The sequence below is a fragment of the Procambarus clarkii genome, chromosome 2, assembly GCF_040958095.1.
Source record: "Procambarus clarkii isolate CNS0578487 chromosome 2, FALCON_Pclarkii_2.0, whole genome shotgun sequence".
In the NCBI taxonomy this organism is placed as follows: Eukaryota; Metazoa; Arthropoda; class Malacostraca; order Decapoda; family Cambaridae; genus Procambarus; species Procambarus clarkii.
This window is the reverse complement of record NC_091151.1, coordinates 37,470,181-37,494,244: the sequence shown is the minus strand read 5'-3', so window position 1 is coordinate 37,494,244 and position 24,064 is coordinate 37,470,181. Positions and strand designations below refer to the sequence as shown.

Sequence of the window (24,064 nt, the reverse complement as noted above, 5' to 3'; positions counted from 1 at the left end):
CTCTGCTTCCCATAAGCTCTGGTCCACCTGCAGTGGTGTCACCATCTGGCTTTGGATCAGCTCCTGTGCTCAGTTACTCAATTGAGTAACTGCTCAAGTCAGTTGAGAATCAGTTGCTCAAGTGATTGTGCAAGAGCCTGAACTTTGCCTGCATAGTGTTTTCCCTAGGCAGGGTATAGCTCCGTGTACTGTACTGGCTTCTCCAGCTCCACCCATTTTGCTGCTGCAGTGACCTTTGTGGTCACTGCAGCAGCAAAATGGGTGGAGCCTTCCTTATTCACCCTGCATATGTTCGTTTCACTGTCTTCCTATTCAGGCTATTTGGGGTTCAGTTCCATGACACAATCTTTTCCCCCGTCACTCAATGTGTTCATGGACACCTCGGCTCAAGGTTGGGGCTTTGTGACTAGCACTCACCAGGCATCCCAGGAGTCAGTGATCAGATACATTCCATTGGGCAAGCAGTACAGTGCCCAAGTTTGCTGCTGTGTAGCAGGCATTTCGAAGCATTTGTTTTCCTGTGGTTCCGTCCTCCAACTTCCCTCCGACTGCTCCCTGGTGGTTCATTCCCAGAACCACCTCTTTCTGCTCATTCATCATTTTTCTTCAAGGGAGTAGGGTATCCATGTCGAAAGAACCTGTCAAAACCCACCAGCGCAGACCTAATCTAACACAGGAGTCTACACAACACACCAAGGTAACCGAAGTATGTGGAGTGGTTAGGAGGGGCCTACATGCAAACGATCCTTCCATTCCTCCCTCCCTCCTCCCTCCCATCCCATTGGGCACCTGACTGCTGGGTGGACAGTACTTCGGATTCGTAGTCCTGAGGTTCTGGGTTCGATCCTGGATAGCTCTATTTGTCTCCGCCTCCGCCGGAGGCAGAGACAAATGGGCAATTTTTTTCCACCCTGATGCCCCTGTTATCTAGCAGTAAATAGGTACCTGGGAGTTAGACAGCTGCTATGGGCTGCTTCCTGGGGGAGGGGGGGGAGGGGGGTGTAACAAAAAGGAGACCTGGTCGAGGACCGGGTCACGGGGATGCTAAGCCCCGAAATCATCTCAAGATAACCTCCCTCCCTCCCATCCAAAATTTTAAGAAACAAATCTGGTTAACTGAGTCAAGTGTGTTAGGCTTATCAGAGTGAGCCGGTCCTTCCCCACCGCCGACACACCTCCCCCATACATCCCATACACACGCTCTCTCTGCTTCACCTCAACTTGACATCCATCCCTCCCTCCATCTCCCTCAATCCATCCATCCACCCATCCCTCCCTCCCTCCCTCCCTCCAACCTTCCATCCATCTCCATCCTACCATCCATCTCCATCCTCTCCCACCCAGTCTCTGCCTGCCTGCCTCCCTCCCTCTCTGCCTCCCTCCCATGTAATGTAAATGGTTAGAGTGGTGGTTAATTGATGGTACAACAGCATCGTGAGAAAACAAGCCATTAGATGAGGCTGTAGAGTGCAGGCAGCAGTACAAATGGTGACTGGTGATGGCTGTAACCAAATCCATCTTATGGAATGGCTAGGTTTGACAGATTAAGAGGTATTGCTGCTGGCTACTATGTTGTGAGTCTGGTCAGTTGAGGTAGATCAGAGGTGGTGGTACTTCTGATTGAGCTTAGTTAAAACTACAGTACCTAGATGCTGTGGTCAGTTGACCCTATATCCTTATCCACCTGACTGTTTAGAGCAAGGCTGCTTGTTAATTGATTACTGGGAAATTGCTTGATGTTGTTTGTAGTACTGTATTGGTAATTTGGAAAATATGTCTGGATGTAATATGTAGTAAATGGAATTCTTGGTATATCTAAGTAGCTGTTACACTATTTTTAATGTAGTTACTACACTTCTCTGTGGTTAGCTGGTTCAGAAAGCCAACAAAGGGCTCCTCCCAGAAAACCAGTAATGATCCCACCTCTTTGTTTTAGATAGCTTATGGCTTGAGATGTTAGTTTGATCACTGACTGTTGAATAATAGACTATCATTTAGTCTTTTTATACTTTGTGCTTTTTAATCTTCTTTACTTGATAGCCATTGATTTCTGGGGGGAGCCCCTTCAGCTCCCCGGAGCTATCCAGGCTGATATGTACAGTATATCCCTAAACTTTGGCATCAGTCAGTGTGAATGGAGTTCTAGGCCTACCGGGGACCACGGCCAGAACCTACCCCACCCCCCCCCCCCCCCCCCCCCCCCCCCCCGCCCACCTTCAGAGAGGCACGAGGAGAACGGCCTATAAAAATGCACGTGGGATTTGGAGCATTCTATATCTGCCATCCACTGGGACAGGCACCCAGAAAGGTAAGCACTTCAAAACAAACCCCTATTCTGGCTAAAACGACTAAAATAGACCAACTAGTGGACAGAACTCCCTAAATAAAAACGAGCAAACAAGCATGACGTCACACGAGCCGCGCCACATGTCTGCGCAGCTCCCCCCCCCCCCCTCTTCCCCGGGAGGAGATAGGGGAAGCCTCAAACCCCCAAGCCGGCGATCCACCCTCCAATTCTTTGGCTGATGTGATGTGGCATGGTCGTGTGGCTCCAGCTCCAGACTCTGTGTGTTGTGCTGTACCTTGGGTCCAGTACTGCTCTTATGGTGGCGTGCGAGCTGGGAGTAATATTCATGGGTACTCAGGCTGCATGTGCTTAGGGTTACCTTCCCTGAGTGCCCTGTAAATACTGCCCTTGGAGCTTGGGGTTATTGTCCATAAGTCACCTTGGGGTCTACCTCTGTTGGTCTTTTGCTGCTCGGCGCTTGACCGTCCTGAGTGTTTTGGGAACTTTCCGCCCTTGTTTACCTTGGGGTAAGTGGTAGTTTTTGCACTGGTAGGGGCATGGGGTACTGCGCAGTTAGTTTTGACTTATAACAGCGGCCGGTTCTGTTCCTCCTGGGTACACTGTCCTCTTGCAAGGTTTTTCTTTTTCTTTTTCTTTTTACCTTGTGGGGGGGGGGGAGTCTGCTTTGGTGTCTCTTCCCCCAATTATATTAGGGTTTGACCTGTTTTCAGTGGTACCCCCTGCTTCGCCCTCGTGAGTGGACAAATCCTGGGGGTTCAGCATTAGCAGTTTGTTTGGTAGCATTGGGTGCTGGTTAGCAGTTCCCTGCCTGGGCTTACCCTTATTGATACCAGTCTAGGGGGCCCTGGGAAACCCCACAGGGGCACACAGGGGTCCGATGGATGTGACTTCTGGGTCTCCCTCTCGCCTTGTGAGAGTTTGAGGGTTGCTCTGTCCCCTTGTCTCAGGACGACGCTCATAGTTTTTGCTTCTGTCATGCTGCCTGTTGGGTTGGTGACACCTTCGACCCGGAGTCCTGCGAGCATTGTTGCTTGTTTGTAACTCAATTCGCCCAATCTATTGATGATGATATTTGGGTGCAGGCAGCTCACGCATTGCAGGCTAGGTTTAGGTTGGTTGCTTCCCCGAATGCCCAGAGGCTGCCCCGCTTTGCTTATAGGGACCCAAACTTGGGCGTGTTGGTCGCGTCGGCCTTGGTTCAGTCCGCGCCCCCTCGTTCTTCCCCTGCTGTGGCTCATTCTGCACCCCCCCCCCCCCCATCCCTTCCTGCTTCTGGCTCCTAAGCGTCTGAGGGATTTGGGGTTGGGGCAGGGTTTAGAGGTTTCTGAGACTCTGGCGGTTTCTGGGGTTGCGACGGAGGCATTCGAGTCTGTTCCTCCAGTCGTGGCTCTGGGGTCTGACCAGTGGGCCCCCTCTCATCCTACTTTTTCGACCTCCCTGGCTTTTTCTTGTGAGGCCGGGGTTTTGAAGGATGATTCGCCCCCGGGGCCTGATGTGGAGGTTCCCCAGGGTTAGGGAAGGAGCTGACTTGGGGGGCCTTGAGTTTTCAGATCCTCAAAGCAGGGCTTACTGTTACAAGGAGCGGGATTTTCCTTTCCCCCCTCAGCGTACGAGTTGGATTTTGGTTCGGCTCTTTACCGGATTCGGTTCCGTACCCTTGCGGGTCCTTCGGTTCCGTCCTTCCGGAGGTTTTCAGCTTACCTCCTGCACGACCCGGAATATGCTTCTACAATGGATCCATCTCCCTTCAGGTTTGGGTCTTCGTCTCCATACTGGGTTTGTTATGAGGTTCCGGAGTCGTCCTGACTTGAGGACTGCCCGTTGTCGTCGTTGGATGCTTGGGGTGCTTTCTGACGTACCCGCACGCTTAAGTGGCGCGAGGCGTTGACTGTGGTCCAGTTTTACCTGGGGGGGCGACTTTGAGCAACTTAATGAGTGTCTTTTCGCTCCTGCCCTTCTGCAGTATGTGGGCGTGATTTAGCTTCACGTACAGGTTCCTTCCCTGTTGTCTACGCTTGTGGCTGAGGACTTGCATGCTTGTGGCTTGCTGGCTTCGGTCTTGCGTTTCTTCCTTCCTGGAGCTGTCTTCGGATTGGCTTGCGGAGAATGTAGAGGCACTTCGGGGCCGTTGCTGGGTCAGGTGCCTTGGTCTCGGATGCTCGTGCGTTGTCTGCGCATTTGAAGCTGGTTGCGCCGATCCTGCGTGATGTGCTGTCCCGGTTTTTCACTGCTCGTCTCATGTGTTGACAGGTTGTGCTCACTTCCTCCTTGGAATCCGCTTGGACCCTGGCTCTTGGGTTGTCTTCGCCCCTTTTGTCATTTGCAATTTGCGGACTCTGCGGTCGAGCAATACAGTGGTACCTCAGGTTACAAATGTCCCTGTTTACGAACTTTTCAGGATACGAGCCCGATTTGTTCGGAAAATTTGAATTGGGATACGAACTTTGCATCGGGATACGAGTTTGTTGATACGCGTACGGCCAACCTAGCTCGTGGTGGCACGGCGATCACACCTCAGTTTACCAATGCCTCGCCCCCAGAGACCATCCTGCCTGAATTCTTCAAGAATTTACAGTTTTTTGTCAGATTTTTGGCCATTTGAGCATTAAAGTTATTATATATCTCGCCATGGATCCCAAGAAAGCCAGTGGTAAGGTTTAAGGCAAGAAATCACATGTGAGAATGACTATAGAGGAAAAACAAGAGATCATTCGTAAGCATGAAAATGGTACTTGTGTTGTTGAACTAGCTAGGCAGTACAACAAATCTTCAGGGGAGGAAGAGGAGGCAGTAGAGAATGTCCCTTCCTCATTAATTAAGAAAATGTGTGCAGTATGGGAAGGACTGCAAAGTTTTGCTTAAAAGAATCACCTAGATAAAGCTGTAGTTGGCCATTACATTGATCTTTTTAATGACAATGTGATGCCTCACTACAGACAAGTGTTGCAAAGAAGGGAAAAACAATCTTCAATGGAATGTTTCCTTATGAGAAAAGTGAGAAAATCAAGCAGTGAGCCACAACCAGGACCTAGTGGTATGCAGGCAAAATGTGCCAGAGTGTGCACTCCAGAGAAATCTGTCCCCTTCCAAACAGTAACACCTCTCCTCCTCGCCCCCTCCTCACCATCTTTTATACGCCAACAGGAGTCATCAGCAAGGGTAAGTAATAACTTGAACATACTTTTGTAGTGAAGATTTGGGTGAATTAGGTATAAAAATTGACTTTGAAGTGAAGTTTTTGAGAAGTAGGAATGGATTAATTCATTTCCCATTATTTCTTATGGGGAAATTCGCTTCGGTTTACAAATTTTTGGGTTACGAACCATCTTCAGGAACGGATTAAATTCTTAAACCGAGGTACGCCTGTATATGCAGGCAGCTTCTTCCAGTTGTCGTCCAATGTCCGACTTGTTGGTTCTCCGGGGGTCCCGGGTGGGTTCTTCCCATAGGGCTCGTGCCAGGGCTTGGGGATCCGCTCGTCGGGTTAGGCCACAGGTGCCAGTTTCGGAACCGGCGCCACTTTCGGTACCGTCTACATCTGGTTGGCGCAGTGATCTCTCTGTGCGCAGGTCGGGTTCTCGTAAGGGGCGTGGCCCCTTTCATGGTTCGCCCATTTGATTGTGGGGGGGGAGGCTTGCTCTGTTCGCTCACGCCTGGTCTCACGATTCGTGGGCTTTTCAGGTCGTTTCTCATGGCCTGCGGTGGCATTGGGTGGCTCCTCCTCCTCTGGGGGGGTTTGGGGCTGACATATAACATAGCTATAACATATCACCGGTGTATCACCACCGATACCTACACCAAGCAGGTTGTTACTACTTAAAACTAAAACTTAAAATTACTTAACACTACTTAATGCCGCCACCACCTTCTTCTTTGATCAACATAAATACTTAACAGTGACTGGCGATAAACGATACTGGTCACGGAAGAGTCAACATTGAGAGTTCAGGATATCACAGGACAGGGGGGTGAGAACACGGCCGACTTCCACTATTCCCTGGCAACACTCTATGAATAACTTACAGGAACGAATGGATACAACAGATGGACAGTTTAGTAATATATATTTATTTAATTGAGTTCAATATAAAAATCCTAATCTATCTCCCCTATCACGGCAATAGAATATCAACACTTGCGATGTTAGAACATATGGGACCAGTACTCACTCAAGATACAACAGTGATGAAGCTTCCTTGTAGCCACCAGATCGTCTCCCTCCCACAGGGGAGAGGGTCTCTCTCACCCCTGTGGTGTCCAACACCATAGGAGGGAGGGAGGGAGACTCTAGACTCCTATCTGGCCTGAGACACAGAACACCACTGTCCTCTCCCTCTTTCGTAACGAGCTTTTATACCCGTCTATCCCCAATTTTCTGTTGAATGGATGGATTTGAATCTGATAACAAGGGATTACCTTCCAACTCTAGAAACTACTGGAGGTGAGTTTTGTTTGACCTTACCTCACCTCCCTGTGAATGTCTCGTAAGTCAGGTATAACCCCAAGTCTCTACTCAAGTCACCTCAACAACTGTTACAGGTAGGGCAGGCCTCTTCTCCTGCACTCTGTCAGGTCTTGGAGTGGGTGCCCTTGGGTGTGGTCAAAACGACGACATCTCTCAAGTGGGTTTCTCGCCTGTTTCCAGTTCCGAAATGGGACTGTGCAGACCTGCGGTTTATTCTGGACTTGTCCCATCTGAACCCCTGGGTTTCTTGCCCTTCCTTTCGGATGACCACTCTGTCCCAGGTCCGGCTTCTGTTGGAGCCGGGCACCTGGATGGTGTCCCTGGACTTCAAGGACGCTTATTGGCACGTCCTGATTCGTCCAGGTTTCAGGGACTGGCTCGTTTTTGTTGTGGGGTGTCGGAGTTACCGCATTTGTTGTCTTTTGGGTTGAACCTGGCGCCTCGCGTGTTCACACACCTTACCCGGGTTGTAGTGGCCTGTGTCTTTTAGGTGTTCGGGTGTTGGCTTACCTCAACGACTGGCTGGTCTGGGCTCCCAATCGGTCAGCGTGTCTGCTCGCCAGGGGTTTGGTGCTTTCCCAGCTAGCTAGGTTCGGCTTCCTGGTGAACTGGCGGAAGTCCCATCTGCTTCCCTCCCAGGTTCGGACCTGGCTTGGTCTTGTGTGAGAATCTCGGACCGCTTCCTTGTCTCTCCCTCTGGATTCTCTCCTTCGGCTGTAGTCTCGCATGTGTTTGTTTCTGGTGGGCTCCCGGCTCACCCAGTGGTTGCTTGAGGGTTTGTGTGGGAGCCTAAACTTTGCAACGATGGTCTACTCGCCGGTTCAGGTTTGGCTTCGTCGACTGTTCTGGCTCCTTCAGGGTCGTCCCTTCCGCTTCTCTCGCAATTGCTGGGTTCGTCCCCCAGGGGCCTCGCATGGGTTGCTGCATAGTTGGCTCCCTCTTCGTTTTTTTTCGGGGTTCGGTGTCTAGGCGCTACCCAAGCTCTCGCTCGATTTATTCACGGATATATCGTCCCATGGCTGGGGCTTTGTGACCAATGCTCACCAGACCGGCCAGGGTGCAGTGAGGTCCGTCCGTCTTGTCAGGCCCACAGCACGGTGCGGGAGTTCACGGCGGTGTAATTTTCACTTCACAGAGTTTGGGTTGCCCGCAGATCGACGATCTTGCTCCATTCGGTCTGCTCTCTGTAGGTTCACTGTCTGAACCTAGGGTGCTTGATGCGGTCATTGGCTCTTTGGGGCTGGTCCCTTCGGGTGACTCATCTACTGAGTTCTTGGGGCTAGGCTCTCTTGGCAATTCATGTCCAGGGGGTGTCCAACGTCCTTGTGTCCAGTTCATTCCCCAGTCCACAGAATGGCCGGTCGATGCCGATTCGTTCAGTTGGCTCTGCCAGACGATCTGTGCCCGAAGGTAGACCTCTTCGCGTTGGCTTGGTCAAGGCGTCTTCCAGTATATGTGGCGCTGTTTTCTGACCGCGAGGCCAATGGGATCGACACCTTCTGGCAGGACTGGTTGAGGTAGGGGTTCCTGTACCTCTCTTCCCCGGTTCAGCTGTTGTTCCAGGTCCTAGCTCGCTTGGAGACTTACCAAGAGAGAGTTGGCCTCTTGGGCCCATGGTAGCCGGCCCAGCCTTGGTTTCAGGCACTGCTTGCTCAGTATCTGAACCCGGAGGTTTTTCTGCGGCTCCGCCTCTTTCAACAGATCGGTCTGGTCTGTTATGAGACTGGTTCGCTTTTCTCCTCGAGTCTATCACCATCTGTATGGTGATCAGGTTGCTTCCTTGATGATGTCCCACCTACGTGCTTCGTCTCGGCAGCAGTATGAAGTTTCCTGCCGTTTCTTTTTGTCCTTTCTCTTGTGGCTGTTTCAGGACCATCATCTTATGCCGAATACTGTTGCCTCGTATCATGTGATGTTGGCGGAGCTGCTGCAGCTTGCTTTTGGTATTGATGTTACTACTGCACCGCTTCGCAGGCTGTCTCGAGCTTTGTTTCACCTCCAGCCTGCTCATGCACCGCCTGAGCCATCCTGGTCTTTGGACAGTGCCCTCCTTTCCTGTCTTCACCTTAGTTTTTGTGGTCCCCTTCGGTTCAGGATTGTTTTTCCAAAGCTCTTTTCTTATTGGCATTGGCCTCTTGGGGTCAGGCTGGGGGAGCTTCATTCTCTCCTCTGGCACAGGGGTTTCTGCTCTTTTGGTCACTGTGATAGATTTGTTCGTTTGCAGCCATCTCCTTCTTTTCTGGCGAAGAATGAGACTGCTGCTTTCTGGAGGGGTTCTTGGGATGTTGATGCTTGGTTGGTCAGGCCAGGGGTGCATCATGTGTTGTGTCCGGTTGCGGCTCTCCGTCGTTATTTGCACTCCACGGCCTTTGTGGCCAGGGACGCGCTTTGGGTTGATCTGGTTTCCCTTCTTCCCTGTTCTTAGGTTCGGGTCTCTCAGGTGGTCTGCAGGGTCATTTGGTCTAGCCAGCATGCAATCTATTCCCCGTGCCCCATGACGTTCGTACGTACATTTGCTGTGCTCGCTGCTGTCTTCGGTAACATGTCCTGGTTTGACATTCGGGCACGGGGTTTTTGGCAGTCAATCAAGGTCCTGGCTGCACGCTTCCTTGTGAATGTTCCTGAGCCTAGTCGGGCCTGTGTCTCTTTGGGTCGGTAGTTGCTGCCTGTTGTCTCGACTTCGGCTCGAGATGTGAGCACCGACCGCCTTCTGAGTAAGTTCTTTTGTTTTCCTCTTTGGTGAAGTAGCTCCGGGGAGCCAAAGGGGCTTTCCCCAGATAACCAGGGTTGAATGCAATGAAATGCCATTTTCTGGGTGAGTCCCGGAGGCTCCCCAGAGGCTCCCCGGCAACCCTCCCTCCCTCTGGTTGGTGGTTTTTTGTATGTTTTGACATCCAGCCTCAGAACTGGTGGGTGGATTGCCGACATGGGGGTCTGGGGGCTCCCCTTCCCCCCCTCTCAGGGAGGGGGAAGCTGTGCAGACATGCGGCACGGCTCGTGTGATGTCATGCTTGTTTGCTCTTTTTCATTTGAAAAGTTCTGTCCACTAGTTGGTCTATTTTAGTTGTACTAACAAGAACAGGGGTTTGTTTTGAGGCACTTACCTTTCTGGGTGCCTATCCTGGTCGATGGCAGATATAGAATTCTCCAAATCCCATGTGCATTTCAATAGGCCATTGCTCCTCATGTCTCTCAGAGGGGGACAGGTTCTGGCCATGGTCCCTGGTTGACCTAGAACACCATTCACACTGACTGACGCCAAAGTTTTGGGCTATACATATTAGCCTGGATAGCTCCGGGAAACCTCCAGGACTCGCCCAGAAAATGATGTTTCATTACATTCAACGCTGGTTTTATTTGCTAATCGCAGTTTAGTAATATTTCTGGTGGCTCCTTGCAGCTACCTGCCCCAATATATCTCAGTGATGGGAGACATAAGTCCCATCACCTGGAGTCCTTAATAGCCTAGCAGAGAGCAGAAGATTGTTAGGATTACTCTCAATGAGGAAACATCCATAAAGTTATTAAAGCAAAACAAACAACTGTGATGGTCATATAAAAAGAAAGGAAACAATAAATGACTGTAAATGATCCACTCAACAGTTGGGTTAAACCCCCTAGTTATAGCTGGCCACAGTCAAGTGGCAGCCCCACTAGAAGCTGATGGCTTCCCCTATCAACAATTCTCAATCCTTCATTTGATGATCAGGTGAAGGACAGTTGCTCAAGTCCTGTTGCTTTGACCTTTTGCTTGAGTCGCCATCCTTTGCAGGTCCAAACTATGTTCTAGATGAGTGTTGGCCATCCTTTGGGCTTTGTCCTGGTAGAGCCCATTTGCGTTTGTAACTTTCAGTATTTATTGTTAGCTTCACATGTGTGTTTGGACAGCACTTCCCTAGGTGCTTATTTGGCAATGCCCCTGCCCTAACAGGGTAACTTCCCTGGTGGGTTCAGGAATACGTCCCATAGAAGTCGGCCTACGTGTAGTGTGCTCGTCAGAGTAGTGCCAGAGTCATTGATCTCTTTATGAGGTTCTGAGAGTGGAACAGTTGGGGTTTATTGTTTTGGGGCACTAGGGTTTGCAAGATCAGGACATTGCTACCTTGATGGACCCCTGTCTCATTTTAAATTCAGGTTTACTTCAAGCTTTTGGCTGCTGTATGAGGTCCTTGATTCTTCCTGGTTTGCGAACAACCCTCTGTTTTCCTTTGGGGGCTTGGTATACTTATTGAGATTGAGATTGAGATATATACAAGAGTTGTTACATTCTTGTACAGCCACTAGTACGTGTAGCGTTTCGGGCAGGTCCCTGGAATACGATCCCCTGCCGCGAAGAATCGTTTTTTCATCCAAGTACACATTTTACTGTTGCGTTAAACAGAGGCTACAGTTAAGGAATTGCGCCCAGTAAATCCTCCCCGGCCAGGATACGAACCCATGACATAGCGCTCGCGGAACGCCAGGCGAGTGTCTTACCACTACACCACGGAGACACGGAGACTTATTGCCATACCCTGAATGGTTAAGTGGTAACAAATGAGCTCCATCTTTCAGGTGTTCTTGGATAGAGGTTCTTTTGTCCCACTAGTAGAATGCCTGTTTGTTTTGAATCTACCCAAGGATGTAGACAGAATCAGAACAAGAGGTGGGGCTATGGTGTGTGGCAGCTCTATATGCAGCTGCTTTTGCTTTCTGGAGCCCAGGCCATGGGGGATCACAGGGCCAGTACTTGCTTTGCTGTCATTTTATGCATCTGAGCGGACTTGAACTGTTTTCAACCAGCTCCAAGGTGGCTTGAAGATGTTGGCTTCAGTGACAGATATCGCTGCCTTGTTACTTGTGGTTCTGGCATCAGTGGCTTTGCCCAAGTTTCTGTTTCCTCTCTTTTGGGAGGAAGTGGCAGACACCTTCCAGGCTTGTTTCACTTTCCTGTGTGCTGTCTTTTTCCAGGCTTGTTACATTTTCATGTGTGCTGTCCTTTTCCAGGTTTTAGATTGTGTGGTCAGTTACCCTTTTGTCTGCCTCCCCCTTTTCATCCCCTCTTTCTCCGGAGGAAGCTGTCTCTTCTGTGCTCTTGGCTGTGGGTGATGAATTTCAGACTTTCAGTCTTTGCAGAGAGGTTTTGTTCTGTCTGCTCGGAGGTAATTCTCCTGGGGTAGGGCCCCGGCTGTTATTGGTCAGGGTAGGCCTCTGTTGGAGCCAAATTCTCGAGCCATTGCACACCCTTCATTCTTTACCTCTTCTAGTCAGCATCATTCTCAAGCATTGAGGAAGGGTGCTTCTGTGGAGGGGTTTTCTCACCAGACGTTTTGCAGTTCACCCCTTTGATGGTGCTGTGGGGGACATCTGTTTTTTTTTTTTTTTTTTTTTTTTTTTTTTCTCTCTCCTTTTTCCTAGCTCTGGGTTCCATTATGTGTAGGCTCTCTGGGTGGTCTCCCATGGTCTTTAGTAGAATTGGTTCACTCCCTTACCTCTAACCTCAATCATTGCAACTTGTTTACACCCTAAGGTGGTCATGTTAACCATCTTGCATGTGCATCCCAGTTGTACCTTCTCAACCTCTTATGTTTGAAAAGCTTTCAAAGTCATCTTGGTCTCTGGATAGGGTATTGTTTTTCTTTCATTTCCTTTGTTCTCGGTCACCCTTCAGTCCATAATACCTTCTTCGTGGCTTAGTTTTTGTTGGCTCTCACTTCCAGTTATAGTTTGGGAGCTTCACACACTCCTCCATACGCTGAGAGTTTTGCTCCTTTGGCCCCGGTCCTTAGGTTTCTCCATTTGCAACCTTCATTTCATTTCAGGCAAAGAATGAGAAGGGTTGTCTTCCGGATGTGTCCCTTGGTTATTGATTCATCTCAAATCTCCATTATCTCAAGCCATCCATAGTGGCCTGAGATAGAGAAGCCTTGGAATCCCCCCCCCCCCCAAAAAAAAAAAAAAACATTGTAATGAAAATGTAATGTAACATGTAATGAAAATATCTCTTTCTAGTTCAGCCTCAGTGGCTTCCTGGTCCCTTCCCCCTTACCAGGTGTGTCAGTTTGATTTTATTATGCTCCAGACTAAAGATTGTTGAAATTGTTGACAGGGTGAGCCATTAGCTTTCTGTGGTGCTGCCACCTGGCAATGGCCAGCTTTAACCAAGGGGTTTGACCCAACTGCTGAGTGGATCTTTCACAGAGTAGTTTGCTGCTGCTTTTTTTCTGCAAGTCTTGCATTTGTCCATTTTTTCCTTGCTGACTTTCTGCATGTTCCCTCTGTGAGGGTGATTGTAAGAATCTCCTGCTCTCTGCACATCTGTGAGTGGCCCAGATTCTGGCTTTGGTCTCTGGCATGCTATCAAAGACACCAAGGGCTGATGTGACTCTTGTGTGGCACTATCTTGGTGTGGCTAGCTACAGGGAGCTACCAGGGCATAACCAGAAAGATGCATTTCATTACATTCAGTGCTGGGGGTTTTATTTGGTGTATGTCCAATATGTAATAACTAACAACAAAATTGAACTATTATAAATTTTAGCTCTTCATATATATGTGTTTTAACAGTTTTGTTACAGCATTTGATAAATTCCTTCCATTATATGGCATGAAACAGTATTACCAACTTTCAGATTTCTTTAGTTCTACTTCTGTTCTTTCCAGTCATCCCTAGCAGAAGTTACAGCAACAACTTACTTTGCCTCATTACCACTGATTCCTGGAGATGCCATTCTTGACCGGGCCGGAATATTCTCGACGGGCGCTCCGACTAGTATTCACATTGTAGTTAATGCTGGGGTTGTTACAGGACAGAACCCTCAGTCTACGCTCTCTGCTGTACAGAATATGATTCTATTGGCAAATCAGAGGTAAGTTATTTCTTCAATGCTACTTAGCTACTCATGATATGTCTTTTCATACCCCTCTCAAAAAGACAAATATCTTTACTAAGAGAAGACAATGCACGCGCGTCCCACCTCCAGGCGTGCACGCGCGTCCCACCTCCAGGCGTGCACGCGCGTCCCACCTCCAGGCGTGCACGCGCGTCCCACCTCCAGGCGTGCACGCGCGCCCCACCTCCAGGCGTGCACGCGCGCCCCACCTCCAGGCGTGCACGCGCGCCCCACCTCCAGGCGTGCACGCGCGCCCCACCTCCAGGCGTGCACGCGCGCCCCACCTCCAGGCGTGCACGCGCGCCCCACCTCCAGGCGTGCACGCGCGCCCCACCTCCAGGCGTGCACGCGCGCCCCACCTCCAGGCGTGCACGCGCGCCCCACCTCCAGGCGTGCACGCGCGCCCCACCTCCAGGCGTGCACGCGCGCCCCACCTCCAGGCGTGCACGCGCGCCCCACCTCCAGGCGTGCACATAATTGTTATTTTAACATAGAGAGATCCTGAGAATACCCCATGAGAAGTTTTCATTTGGTCATATAAATTGTATATCCTAAGGATTTTAGCATCACTTCTAGCAATTCTGTTCCTCTCCAACCACAGTCTGCACTTTTGTGCAGACTGTGGTTGGAGAGGAACGTTTTCATCCCCATGGTAACAGTTTGGGGAGATACATGGATAAAGGAGGAACTAGATGACAAACAAGAGGGCCTCATAATGATCATGAGAAAGATTATAGTAAGACCAGATAAAATTAAATCACAGTTGTTAGTACTTGGGGAACTTCAAATTGAAAGCAATAGACTGGGAGGCCTACAAAGCAAGAACAGTGGGCATTTGGACGGGCAGATTTGTAAACCTCAATCTGGAGACATTCATGTATCAACACATCAAGCAGGACACAAGAATGAGGGAAGGGGATGTTTTGTCAATACTGTACTAGATCTAATATTCACCAGGAAAGAAGAAGAGATTTGACATCCAGTACCTTCCTTCATAGGGAAAGTGATCATGTCCTGTTCGAAACTAAACATGTTATGCAAAATCATCTAGGTAGAGAATGGGGATACTGAAACAGTTGATAAACTTTATTTCAAGAGAGGACACTATAGGGGACTTCACAAATTCTTTAACCTTTGTATGGCGCCTGGCTATTTAGCATGTCACCCACAGGAGCATACCAAAAAAAAAAAAAAAAATTCTTCTAAACCTGTTAATTTATGTTCACTGATCATGGGGAAAAATAATAAAAAAATCGTAAGTGGCATATATTGCCCGCTATAGGGTGGGGAAGTCTGGCAAAAAACAGGCACTGACTCGGTGTGTATCCCTCATCAGTGCCAGGGCTGCTTGCGCTTAGGGGCTTCCTTCCCTAAGCGCCCTGTGAGTACTGCCCCTGCGTGTCAGGGTTATCTTCCCTGGGGTATTCGGAAACCACTCCTGTAGGGGTTCTTACTGCTCGGTATTTGCCTCGCCTTTGGGGTGAGCTTGAGCTTGGGGCCCTTGTTTGGCCTTGGGTAGGGAGTGGTGTTGTGCTGGTTAGGGCCTCAAGGTGTTGCGCGTCCTGCCACCTACGCAGTGGCCGGTTCCTGTTGCCTGTGAAGACAGTGTACTTTTGCGGGAGTTTTTGTTTTTTTGTTTTTTGTTTGCCTGGTGGGGGTTCTGCCTCATGGGACTATAGTTCCCCTGATACTGTTTTGATGGCCCTCTGCTAGGCCCCTGTGCTTGTACATGTCACAGGGGTTTCAGTGTTATGTGTTATCACCCTTGTTGTTTGGGTTTCTAACCGGTTTGCAACACCTTGCCTGGGCTTCCCGTAGTTGTTACCCTACGGGCCCTGGAAACCCGACGGGGCTCGGTGGACCCATGGATGCGTCTCCCGAGTTCCAGCCTGCTTTGTGCGGGTTTGAAGGTTGCTGTGTGCCCTTGTCTCAGGGTGACAGTCACCTGTTTTGCCTCCGTCATGTTGCCTGTTGGGTCAATGACACCTTTGACCCGGAGTCTTGCGAGTTGTGTTCTCTGCTTGTGCTCCAGTTTTATTCTGATATTGTTGTTAGTGTACAGGCAGCATCTGCATTGCATGTTAGGTTTAGGTTACTGCAATGTGTTAGGTTGGTTTCCCACCCGGATGCCCTGAGGCTGCCCCGTTTTGGTTTTTAGGGCTGCCCATTTTGGTTTTTCTGCAAGCAGCTTTGTCTAGTTGTTGTCCTATGTCAGACTTGATGGTTCTCCGGGGCGGTCGTTCTCGGCCGTCTCAAAGGGGTCTTGCCAGGGTTCAGGGTTCCGCTGGTCGAGGTGGGCCAGTTTCTGAGCTGTTGTTGCCTTCAGGGCTGGCGTAGTCTGGTCGCCGCAGTGATCTCTCTGTTCGATGTTTGGGTTCTCGTAAGGGGCGTCGGCCCTTTCGTGGTTCGCCCCGTTGACGGGGCGATGGGGGGAGGCTAGCTCTGTTTACCCACACTTGGTCCCACGATATGTGGGCCTTTTCAGTCGTGTCATCTGGACTGCGGTGGCGTTGGGCGGCTCGTCCTCCGTTCGGGGGATCGGGGCTGACAGGACAGGCTGCTTCTCCTGCGCTTGGGTGAAACGACCCCGTGTCTCAGGTCTCAGGTGGGTTTCCCACCTGTTTCCAGTGCCGAAACGAGACTGTGCGGATCTGAGGTTCATTCTGAACTTGTCCCGTCTGAACCCCTGGATTCCTTGCCCATCCTTTCGGATGACTACTGTCTCAGGTCTGGCTTCTGTTAGAGCCGGGTGCTTGGATGGTGTCCCCTGGACCTCAAGGATGCTTATTGGCACGTTCTTATTCATCCAGTGTTCAGGGATCGGTTAGGTTTTGTGGTGGGGAGTCTTCCTTTTGGCTTGAATCTGGCACCTCGCTTTTTCACGGGTCTGACCCAGGTTGTGGTGACTCGTTTGCGTCTTGTAGGGATTCGGGTATTGGCCTACCTCGACGACTGGCTGGTGTGAGCTCACAATCGGTCAGCTTGTCTGCTCACCAGGGATATGGTTCTTTCCCAGCTCGCCAGGTTCGAGTTTCTGGTAAACTGGAGGAAGTCCCATCTGGTTCCATCCCAGGTTCGGACCTGGCTGGGTCTTGTTTGGGATTCTTGTACCGCTTCCTTGTCTCTCCCTCCAGAGACGTTGCTGCGGTTGCGGTCCCGCCATTAGCTGTTTCTGAGGGGATCCCGGGTCACTTGGCGGTTGCTCGAGCGGGAGTCTGAACTTCGCCGTGCTGGTCTACCTACCGGGTCGGGTTTGGCTTCGGCGTCTGTTTTGGTTCCTTCGGGGACACCCCTTCCGCCTCTCTCGCAATCGTTGGGTTTGTCCTCCGGTGGCCTTGTGGAAGAGGACGTGGACCTCTTCGTGTCGGCGTGGTCTCGGCGTCTCCCAGTCTATGTGACACCCTTTCCTAACTGCGAGGCGTTCGCAGTGGATGCCTTTCGGCAAGACTGGTCGAGGTGGGGTTACCTGTACCTCTTCCCCCCGGTCCAGCTGTTGCTTCGGGTTCTGGCTCTGTTAGAGACCTTCCCTGGGAGAGTAGTCCTTGTGGCCCCTTGGTGGCCGGCCCAGCCTTGGTTTCCGGCGCTGTTTGCTCGGTGTCCGAACCCGGGGCGTTTCCCGCAGCTCTGCCTGTTTCAGTAGGTCGGACTGGTCCAGTACAGGGCTAGTTCAACCTTCTCCTCTGCTCTTCGCGTCTGGTCTTTTTGATGCAAGTGTATCGCCATTTCTATGGTGATTAGCTGGCTTCGATGATGGTGTCTCACCCGAGAGCTTTGCCTCGGCGACATTATGAAGTTTCCTGGCGTTCTTTTTGCCATTTTCTCCTTCTCTTCGTAGGTTGTCTTCTCTTTCGGACCAGGTTGTCTTGTCCTTTCTTTCTTTGGCTTTTTCAGGACCGTCATTTGATGCCTAATACTGTCGCCTCGTATCGTGCGTCGCTGGCAGAGCCGCTCCAGCTAGCGTTCGGGGTGGACGTCACATCCGCCCCGTTCTGTAAGCTTTCTCATGCTATGTTTCACCTCCTGCCTGCTTATGTGCTGCCTGAGCCGTCCTGCTCCGTGGACAGGGTGCTATCGTATCTTTCCTCTCCTCAGTTCAAGATTGTTCTTCCCAGGCTTTGTTTTTGTTGGCATTGGCCTCTGGGGGGTCGGGTAGGGAAGCTTCATGCTCTCCTCCGGCACAGAGGTTTCTGCTCTTTTGGTCCTGGGGTAGGTTTGTACGTTTGCAGCCTTCTTCGTCTTTTCTGGAGAAGAACGAGACGGCTGCTTTCTGGTGGGGTCTTTGGGTCATTGATGCTTGGTTGGTTTGGCCGTTACCTGCACGCCTCGTCTGGGGATGCGCTTTGGGTTGATCTGGTTTCCCTCGTTCCCTGTTCCCGGGCTCAGGTCTCCCAGGTTGTCCACAGGATTATTAAGTCTATTCAACCTGGGGTCTATCCTTGTGCCCATGACGTTCAAAAGTTTGCAGCTTTGGCTGTCGTGTTTGGTAACATGTTTTGGGCTCATATTCAGGCGCGTGGATTTTGGAGGTCGAACAGGGTCCTGGCCGCCCGTTATTTGGTGAACGTGCCTGCTCCTCGGCGTTCTTGTGTTGCTTTGGGTCGCAGGTTGCAGACAGTTGTCTCGACGTTGTGTTGAGTTTGTGGCCGCCGCCTCCCGGGTAAGTCCCTTTTTCCTTTCTCTTTGGGTATGTAGCTGCAGGGAGCCATAGGGGCTCCCCCACAGAAAACCAGCGTTGACTGTAATGAAACACCATTTTCTGGGTGAGCCCCAGTCTCTCCCTGGCAACCCTCCCTCCCACCGGTCGGCAGTTTTTTCGCTTTGGTTGAAGCCTAGTTTCCAAACTGAAGGCAGCCAGCGCGGTGAGGTCCAGGCCCCCCCCTCCCTCTCGAGGAGAGGAGGGCTGCGCGGATGGGCAGCACGGCAGTAAATTGTAATAATTGCTTGTTTCCTTAGGAGTGTAGGGAGTTTCTACCTCTCCGTTCGTTTTTTTGTTTTAGTTTCTTACCGTGTGGGGTTTTTGTTTTGTTATGCCTATCTTTCTGGGTGCCTAACCCCGGTCAATGGCAGATAAGGGGTTAAAAACTTGAAAGTAGATTTTATACCTAATTCACCCAAATCTTCGAACCACAAGGGGAGTTTTCGAAGGCCATTGCTCCTTGAAACTTCTCTGAAGGGGCCAGGTTCTGGCGCTAGTCCCTGGTAGGTCTGAACTCCATAGCTAATGTCCCAGTCTAATATATCATACATTAGCCCGATAAGCTCCAGGGAGCCTCCAGGTCTCATCCAGAAAAAGACATTTCATTACATTCAGCGCTGGTTTTTTCTTGGCTTTTCTCCATCTTCCTTCTCTTAAAATCAGTCATCATCACTCCAGCATGATCTCTTCATTCAACTTAAAGGAGAGTACTGATGTGGTTATCTTACTACTAACAAACTTTGCATTCTCTGTCTTTATAATGATTCATTACGCCATAGGTTTTGCAATTGCATAAATGACTAATGAAATAATAATTCATGTAACTAATAGAACTTTTGTATTTCAGACAAAGCAAAGGAAAGTGATCTTCGGTACTTCTGATGTTGCTCCTACAAGTGACTTTTATTTTTTACAAAGAATTCCACTTGTCAACAAACTAATGGTTGCAACCTGTAATGAAGACTGGCTTAAATCTAGACACGTGAAAGGTTTGAAATTTTATTGAGTAAAAAGGTAAAGGCTACACATTGTCTAATTATAAAAATAATAATAATTGTACTTTACAGGACTTTCCTCAGTGTATATGGCATTATAAAGTATAAGGCCTCAGCTTGATATTTGTTATGTAAAATATTGGTAAAACTTCCATTGATATGTAGTAAAGTTTTTAATCATAAATGCAGTACTTACAGTTAACAGTTCAAATGCCAAATTTTAAGAAACCTTTAAAATATCCCAGCTCATCCTCATGTTTAGATAGTACAGTACTTATAATAATGATGTGGACCATCGTACATATATTGATGCGGAAAATCCACAGAGAAATGGGAGAGAGAGATGAACGCTTCGGCCGATCTGGGCCTTTGTCAACATCGGACTTTTTGTCAGTCCGGTGTTGACAAAGGCCCAGATCAGCCGAAACGTTCATCTCTCTTTTCCATTTCTCTGTGGAATATCCGCATACAAATGATCACTGTTTCGTGATCGTTAATAACATATATTGATGTAATTGACAATTAGAAAGTAGAATTTGGTGCTATTGAATTTGAACCAACTGAAAAAGGTTTTGTATTTGTTGCTATGTAATAAAACTTAACCATCACTGATAGCCAAATACAGACTATCTGAGAACTAATATAGTACATATATATAGTGGTACAGTACCTCAGCTTACGAATTTAATCCGTTCCCAGAGACGGTTCGTAACCCGAAAATTCGTAAACCGAAGCGAATTTTCCCATAAGAAATAATGTAAATTGAAATAATCCGTTCCACACTCCCCAAAAAATTAACTTCAAAGTAAATTTTATACCTAATTCACCCAAATCTTCAGTACTAAAATATGTACAAGTTATTACTTACCTTTATTGATGACTCTTGTTGGCGTATGGAAGACGGGGAGGAGGAGAGGTGTTTGTGTTTGGAAGGGGAAGTCTCCTTCCATTATAACATCAGGCAGTGATTATAACTGCCTGACACACTGAATAAACCTTTTTGACATTTTTTCTTATTTTAAATTTTTTTTTCCCCCTAACCATCAGGCAGTGATGACTTCTCTGGGGGTACACACACTGACACATTTTACTTACATACCAATAGGACCTGCTTGTGGCTCACTGGTTTTTTTCTCACTAAAAACCTGTCTAGTGACACTTGTTTTTTCCCTACTTTGTAACACTTGTCTGAAGTGAGAGATCACATTGTCATTAAAAAGATTAACACAGCGGACTACTACAGCTTGCTCTGGGTGAATTAATAACAACTTTTCAACATCTTCAAGTGTTTGTGTTCTTTGTTTCGTGATTGCTGATACACCTTTTGCCACTTTAGCACTCGTAACGTCCTTTTTCTTAGCAATTACAGTGCATATCGTTGACATAGATTTGTTGTACTGCCTAACTAGTTCAACAACCCATGTACCATTTTCATGTTTATGAATGATCTCTTGTTTTTCCTCTATGGTCATTCTCACATGTGTTTTCTTGGCTTGAACCTTACCACTGGCTTTCTTGGGACCCATGGTGAGATATATAACAACTTTTATGTTCAAATAGCCAAAAAATCTGAAAAACTAAAATTCTTTACAAAGAATTCAGGCCGCCATAGTCACTAGGCGGGAGGCACTGGTAAACTGAGGCGCAATCGCCATGCCACCATTCGCTAGGTCAGCCATATGCGTATCAGCAAACTTCGTTTCCCGAGGCAAAGTTCGTAACCCCGATTCAAATTTTTTTAATAAATCGTGCTTGTAACCCAAAACGTTCATAAAGAGGGACATTCGTAAGCCGAGGTACCACGGTATATGCTACACTAGGCCTAGGAATATTTTATTTTTAGCTTTATTTTTTTCGAATCCTCATAAAGTTGTAAATGCTACTGTCCAATTGTCCATTACGTCAGTATACTGTATGTATGATGGTCCGCATACTTATAACAAGTACTATCTAAACAGGAAGATGGGTTGAAATATCCCAAATTGTTCAATTGTGACATTAGTTTCTCAATACATTTTTAAGTAAGGTAATAAATTGCCATTAGTTAGAAAGCATTTGAATATGTCCTGGTAAAATTTTTATTTTTCAGTGGCTCTTAGTTCTGGTAACTTTAAAAAAAAATTAACTTTAAAAGTCTCTATTGGAATGGAGAACTAATAATGTATCTGAAAATAAATCTGCATCATGCATCTGAGGACCCCAAAACGTGCCTCTACAGTTTTACGCTGTCTTAACTTTTCATGCTTACTTTGCTGTTTTCCTACTTACTGTAGCATGTAATATACATTCCCATAAAAGAAAAATGTATTGTCTATTAAAAAGTCTTCTTGTTTATCAATTCTATTTTGGGGAAGCATGCAATAGTAAACACTTAATATTTTTGCCATAACTATTTGAGACAGTTATATATATAATGGTGCATGCATTCTTGTTGAGACTGTACCAGCCCTCGCAATATAAATTGTACGAGAACTTTCCCTTCCCCACCTCCCTCTTCCCTGTCGCTCTCCAACTTCCTATACCATCTCCTTCCCCTGCCCCTTCACTCTCACCTCCCCTCCCCTCTTTTCCTCCCACCTCTTTTTTTTATGAATATTCATTCATCTGAGGTAAACATTAATGTTGCTCTCTTGTGTGTAAATGGCATGAAAAGCTTTAATATTTTTAATTATGAGATTTTATAGATAACTATTGAAGTATACATTCCTTGCCTACAGATGTGTTTATTGTTGATATTGATGTGGACTAAAACCTGTTTAAGATATTCAAAATAATTATATATATATATATACAGACTTGACACATGTTTAATTAAATTCCTCCTAAGGTTAAAAATTTATGTATGTGGAGCAAGATATTTTGATGTAATGTGCATTTTACGTGTACATTTTTGGTTGATTAGACAAAGTTTAGTGTTTTTTTATATTTATTTATTAAAGTCTTGGTTACAGCAGTCTGTTTGTTGGCAATGAAGTGAAGTGTTGTAGTAGTCGAGACCAAGTCTGGAGCAGGACAGAGAGCCAAGTATCTGGTAGGTCGTTTATGTAAACAATGAACATTACCAGTACTAGAACTGAATCCTGTGGTACTCCACTCATGACATTTCCCCAGTTCGATACATTGCCTCTGATAACTGCCCTCATTTTTCTGCAAGAAAATTTTTCCATCAATGTTAGATGCCTCCGTCACTCCTTCAGTATGTTCAAGTTTCCAGAACACTCTCTTCTGTGGAACTCTCGAAAGCCTTTTTTCGGTCCAGATAAATGCATTCTTCCTGTGGGTCACCCGAGTGATTGTAATATACTTCCCTGTGTTGGGCTCCTGGGTGCTGGCACAGCCAAGTTAAGTTTAATGGCATATTATATGTCTCCAATTTAGATCTCTCTTACTCCCTCTTAGGCTCATGTGGCAGATGTGTACATCTGGGCCCATTAGTTTAGACCTGTTTGGAAAATACATTTTTCTCTTACCTGAGGGAAAGCAAACTTCAGGCTTCATGGCTTCTTTTGTAAGGATGGCAGTGGCTCGTCCATCACCCAATGTGATTACCTCCATCTCAAACTCCTCATTGATCACCACGATGGCATTGAAAACACCTCTTCCTACTCCTGAGAGACTGTGGGCACTGTACTTTTCCTTGGCTCCACTTTTGTGCCTTGCATGCTACCATGTTAAATGATGGGCTAGGTCCATGTACATACATAAAATATTTTTATCTTAATTATATTGACAAGCATATGGTTGGCAACAATCTTCAGCTGCACATTTCCCTAAAATATGTACAAGGCCTCGTATGTTACATGTCCTCAACTGTCTGGCATGTGCATTGTTGAGGTCCAATCTCAGAAAAAGGTCACGTGATGGCCTTGCAGAACTGCTCCACATCATTGAGAGACTGGTAAAGATCACCAAAAATGTCAGAATGAATGCAAGTGTGGGTGCTGGTATTATCCCACCTCATCTCATCATTAGTAGCAGGAATCTTCCTTTAGGGGGGATTTCAACTGTAGCCATGCTCTATCGGGCAATTCTCTATCATCTGTGGGTATCTTTTAGGAGCCTTTATCCTCTTTTTCCCCGTTTCAGTTAAATACTGGCAAGCCGAATCATGTTGAGACTCGCTCATACTGCTTCTCGCCTTACTTTCTCTCAAAACTTTTCAATCTACCTAGACCCGGATTGATAGGCCTTGATGAGCTCCATATCCAACCCGTTCTCGCAAATTCGTAAAGTCAATATTGACTTATTAACTACGTGCATAGGTGATATACTAAACATAATAGATACCCTTAAAAAGATTCATAGAAAACACCGACCTTACCTAACCTTGTTAGTATCTTAAGATAAGCATCTTATTGCTTCGTAATTACAATTATTACTTAACCTATACCTATTATAGGTTAGGTAATAATTGTAATTACGAAGCTATAAAATGCTTATCTTAAGATACTAACAAGGTTAGGTAAGGTCGGTGTTTTCTATGAATCTTTTTAAGGGTATCTATTATGTTAAGTATGTCACCTATGCACATATTTAATAAGTCAATATTGACTTATTAAATTTGCGAGAACGGGTTGCCACATCAGTGGCCCCATTTTCATATTCCTCAATTAATTTCTTCCCCCCTCTCTCTTTCCTTTAGAAACATTTTGTCACAGAAGCTTTTACTACCTTCACCTCTATTTTCTGCATGTCCAGTCTACTGGTCCTTCACTCCTTTCTTCTCCT

The 24,064-nt window shown here is 47.6% G+C and overlaps 1 protein-coding gene across 1 annotated transcript in view; it reads left to right on the top strand.

The window, feature by feature from the left end:
- LOC123762235 (glutamine amidotransferase-like class 1 domain-containing protein 1) overlaps nt 1-22,136 on the top strand; it is a 98,352-nt gene extending 76,216 nt beyond the window's left edge. The window contains exons 6-7 of the mRNA XM_045748621.2: nt 13,416-13,621; nt 19,189-22,136. Coding sequence (XP_045604577.1) covers nt 13,416-13,621; nt 19,189-19,207 — 225 coding nt within the window. The 3' untranslated portion in view covers nt 19,208-22,136. The remainder of the gene's footprint in view (nt 1-13,415; nt 13,622-19,188) is intronic.
- Nucleotides 22,137-24,064: the final 1,928 nt, after the last annotated feature.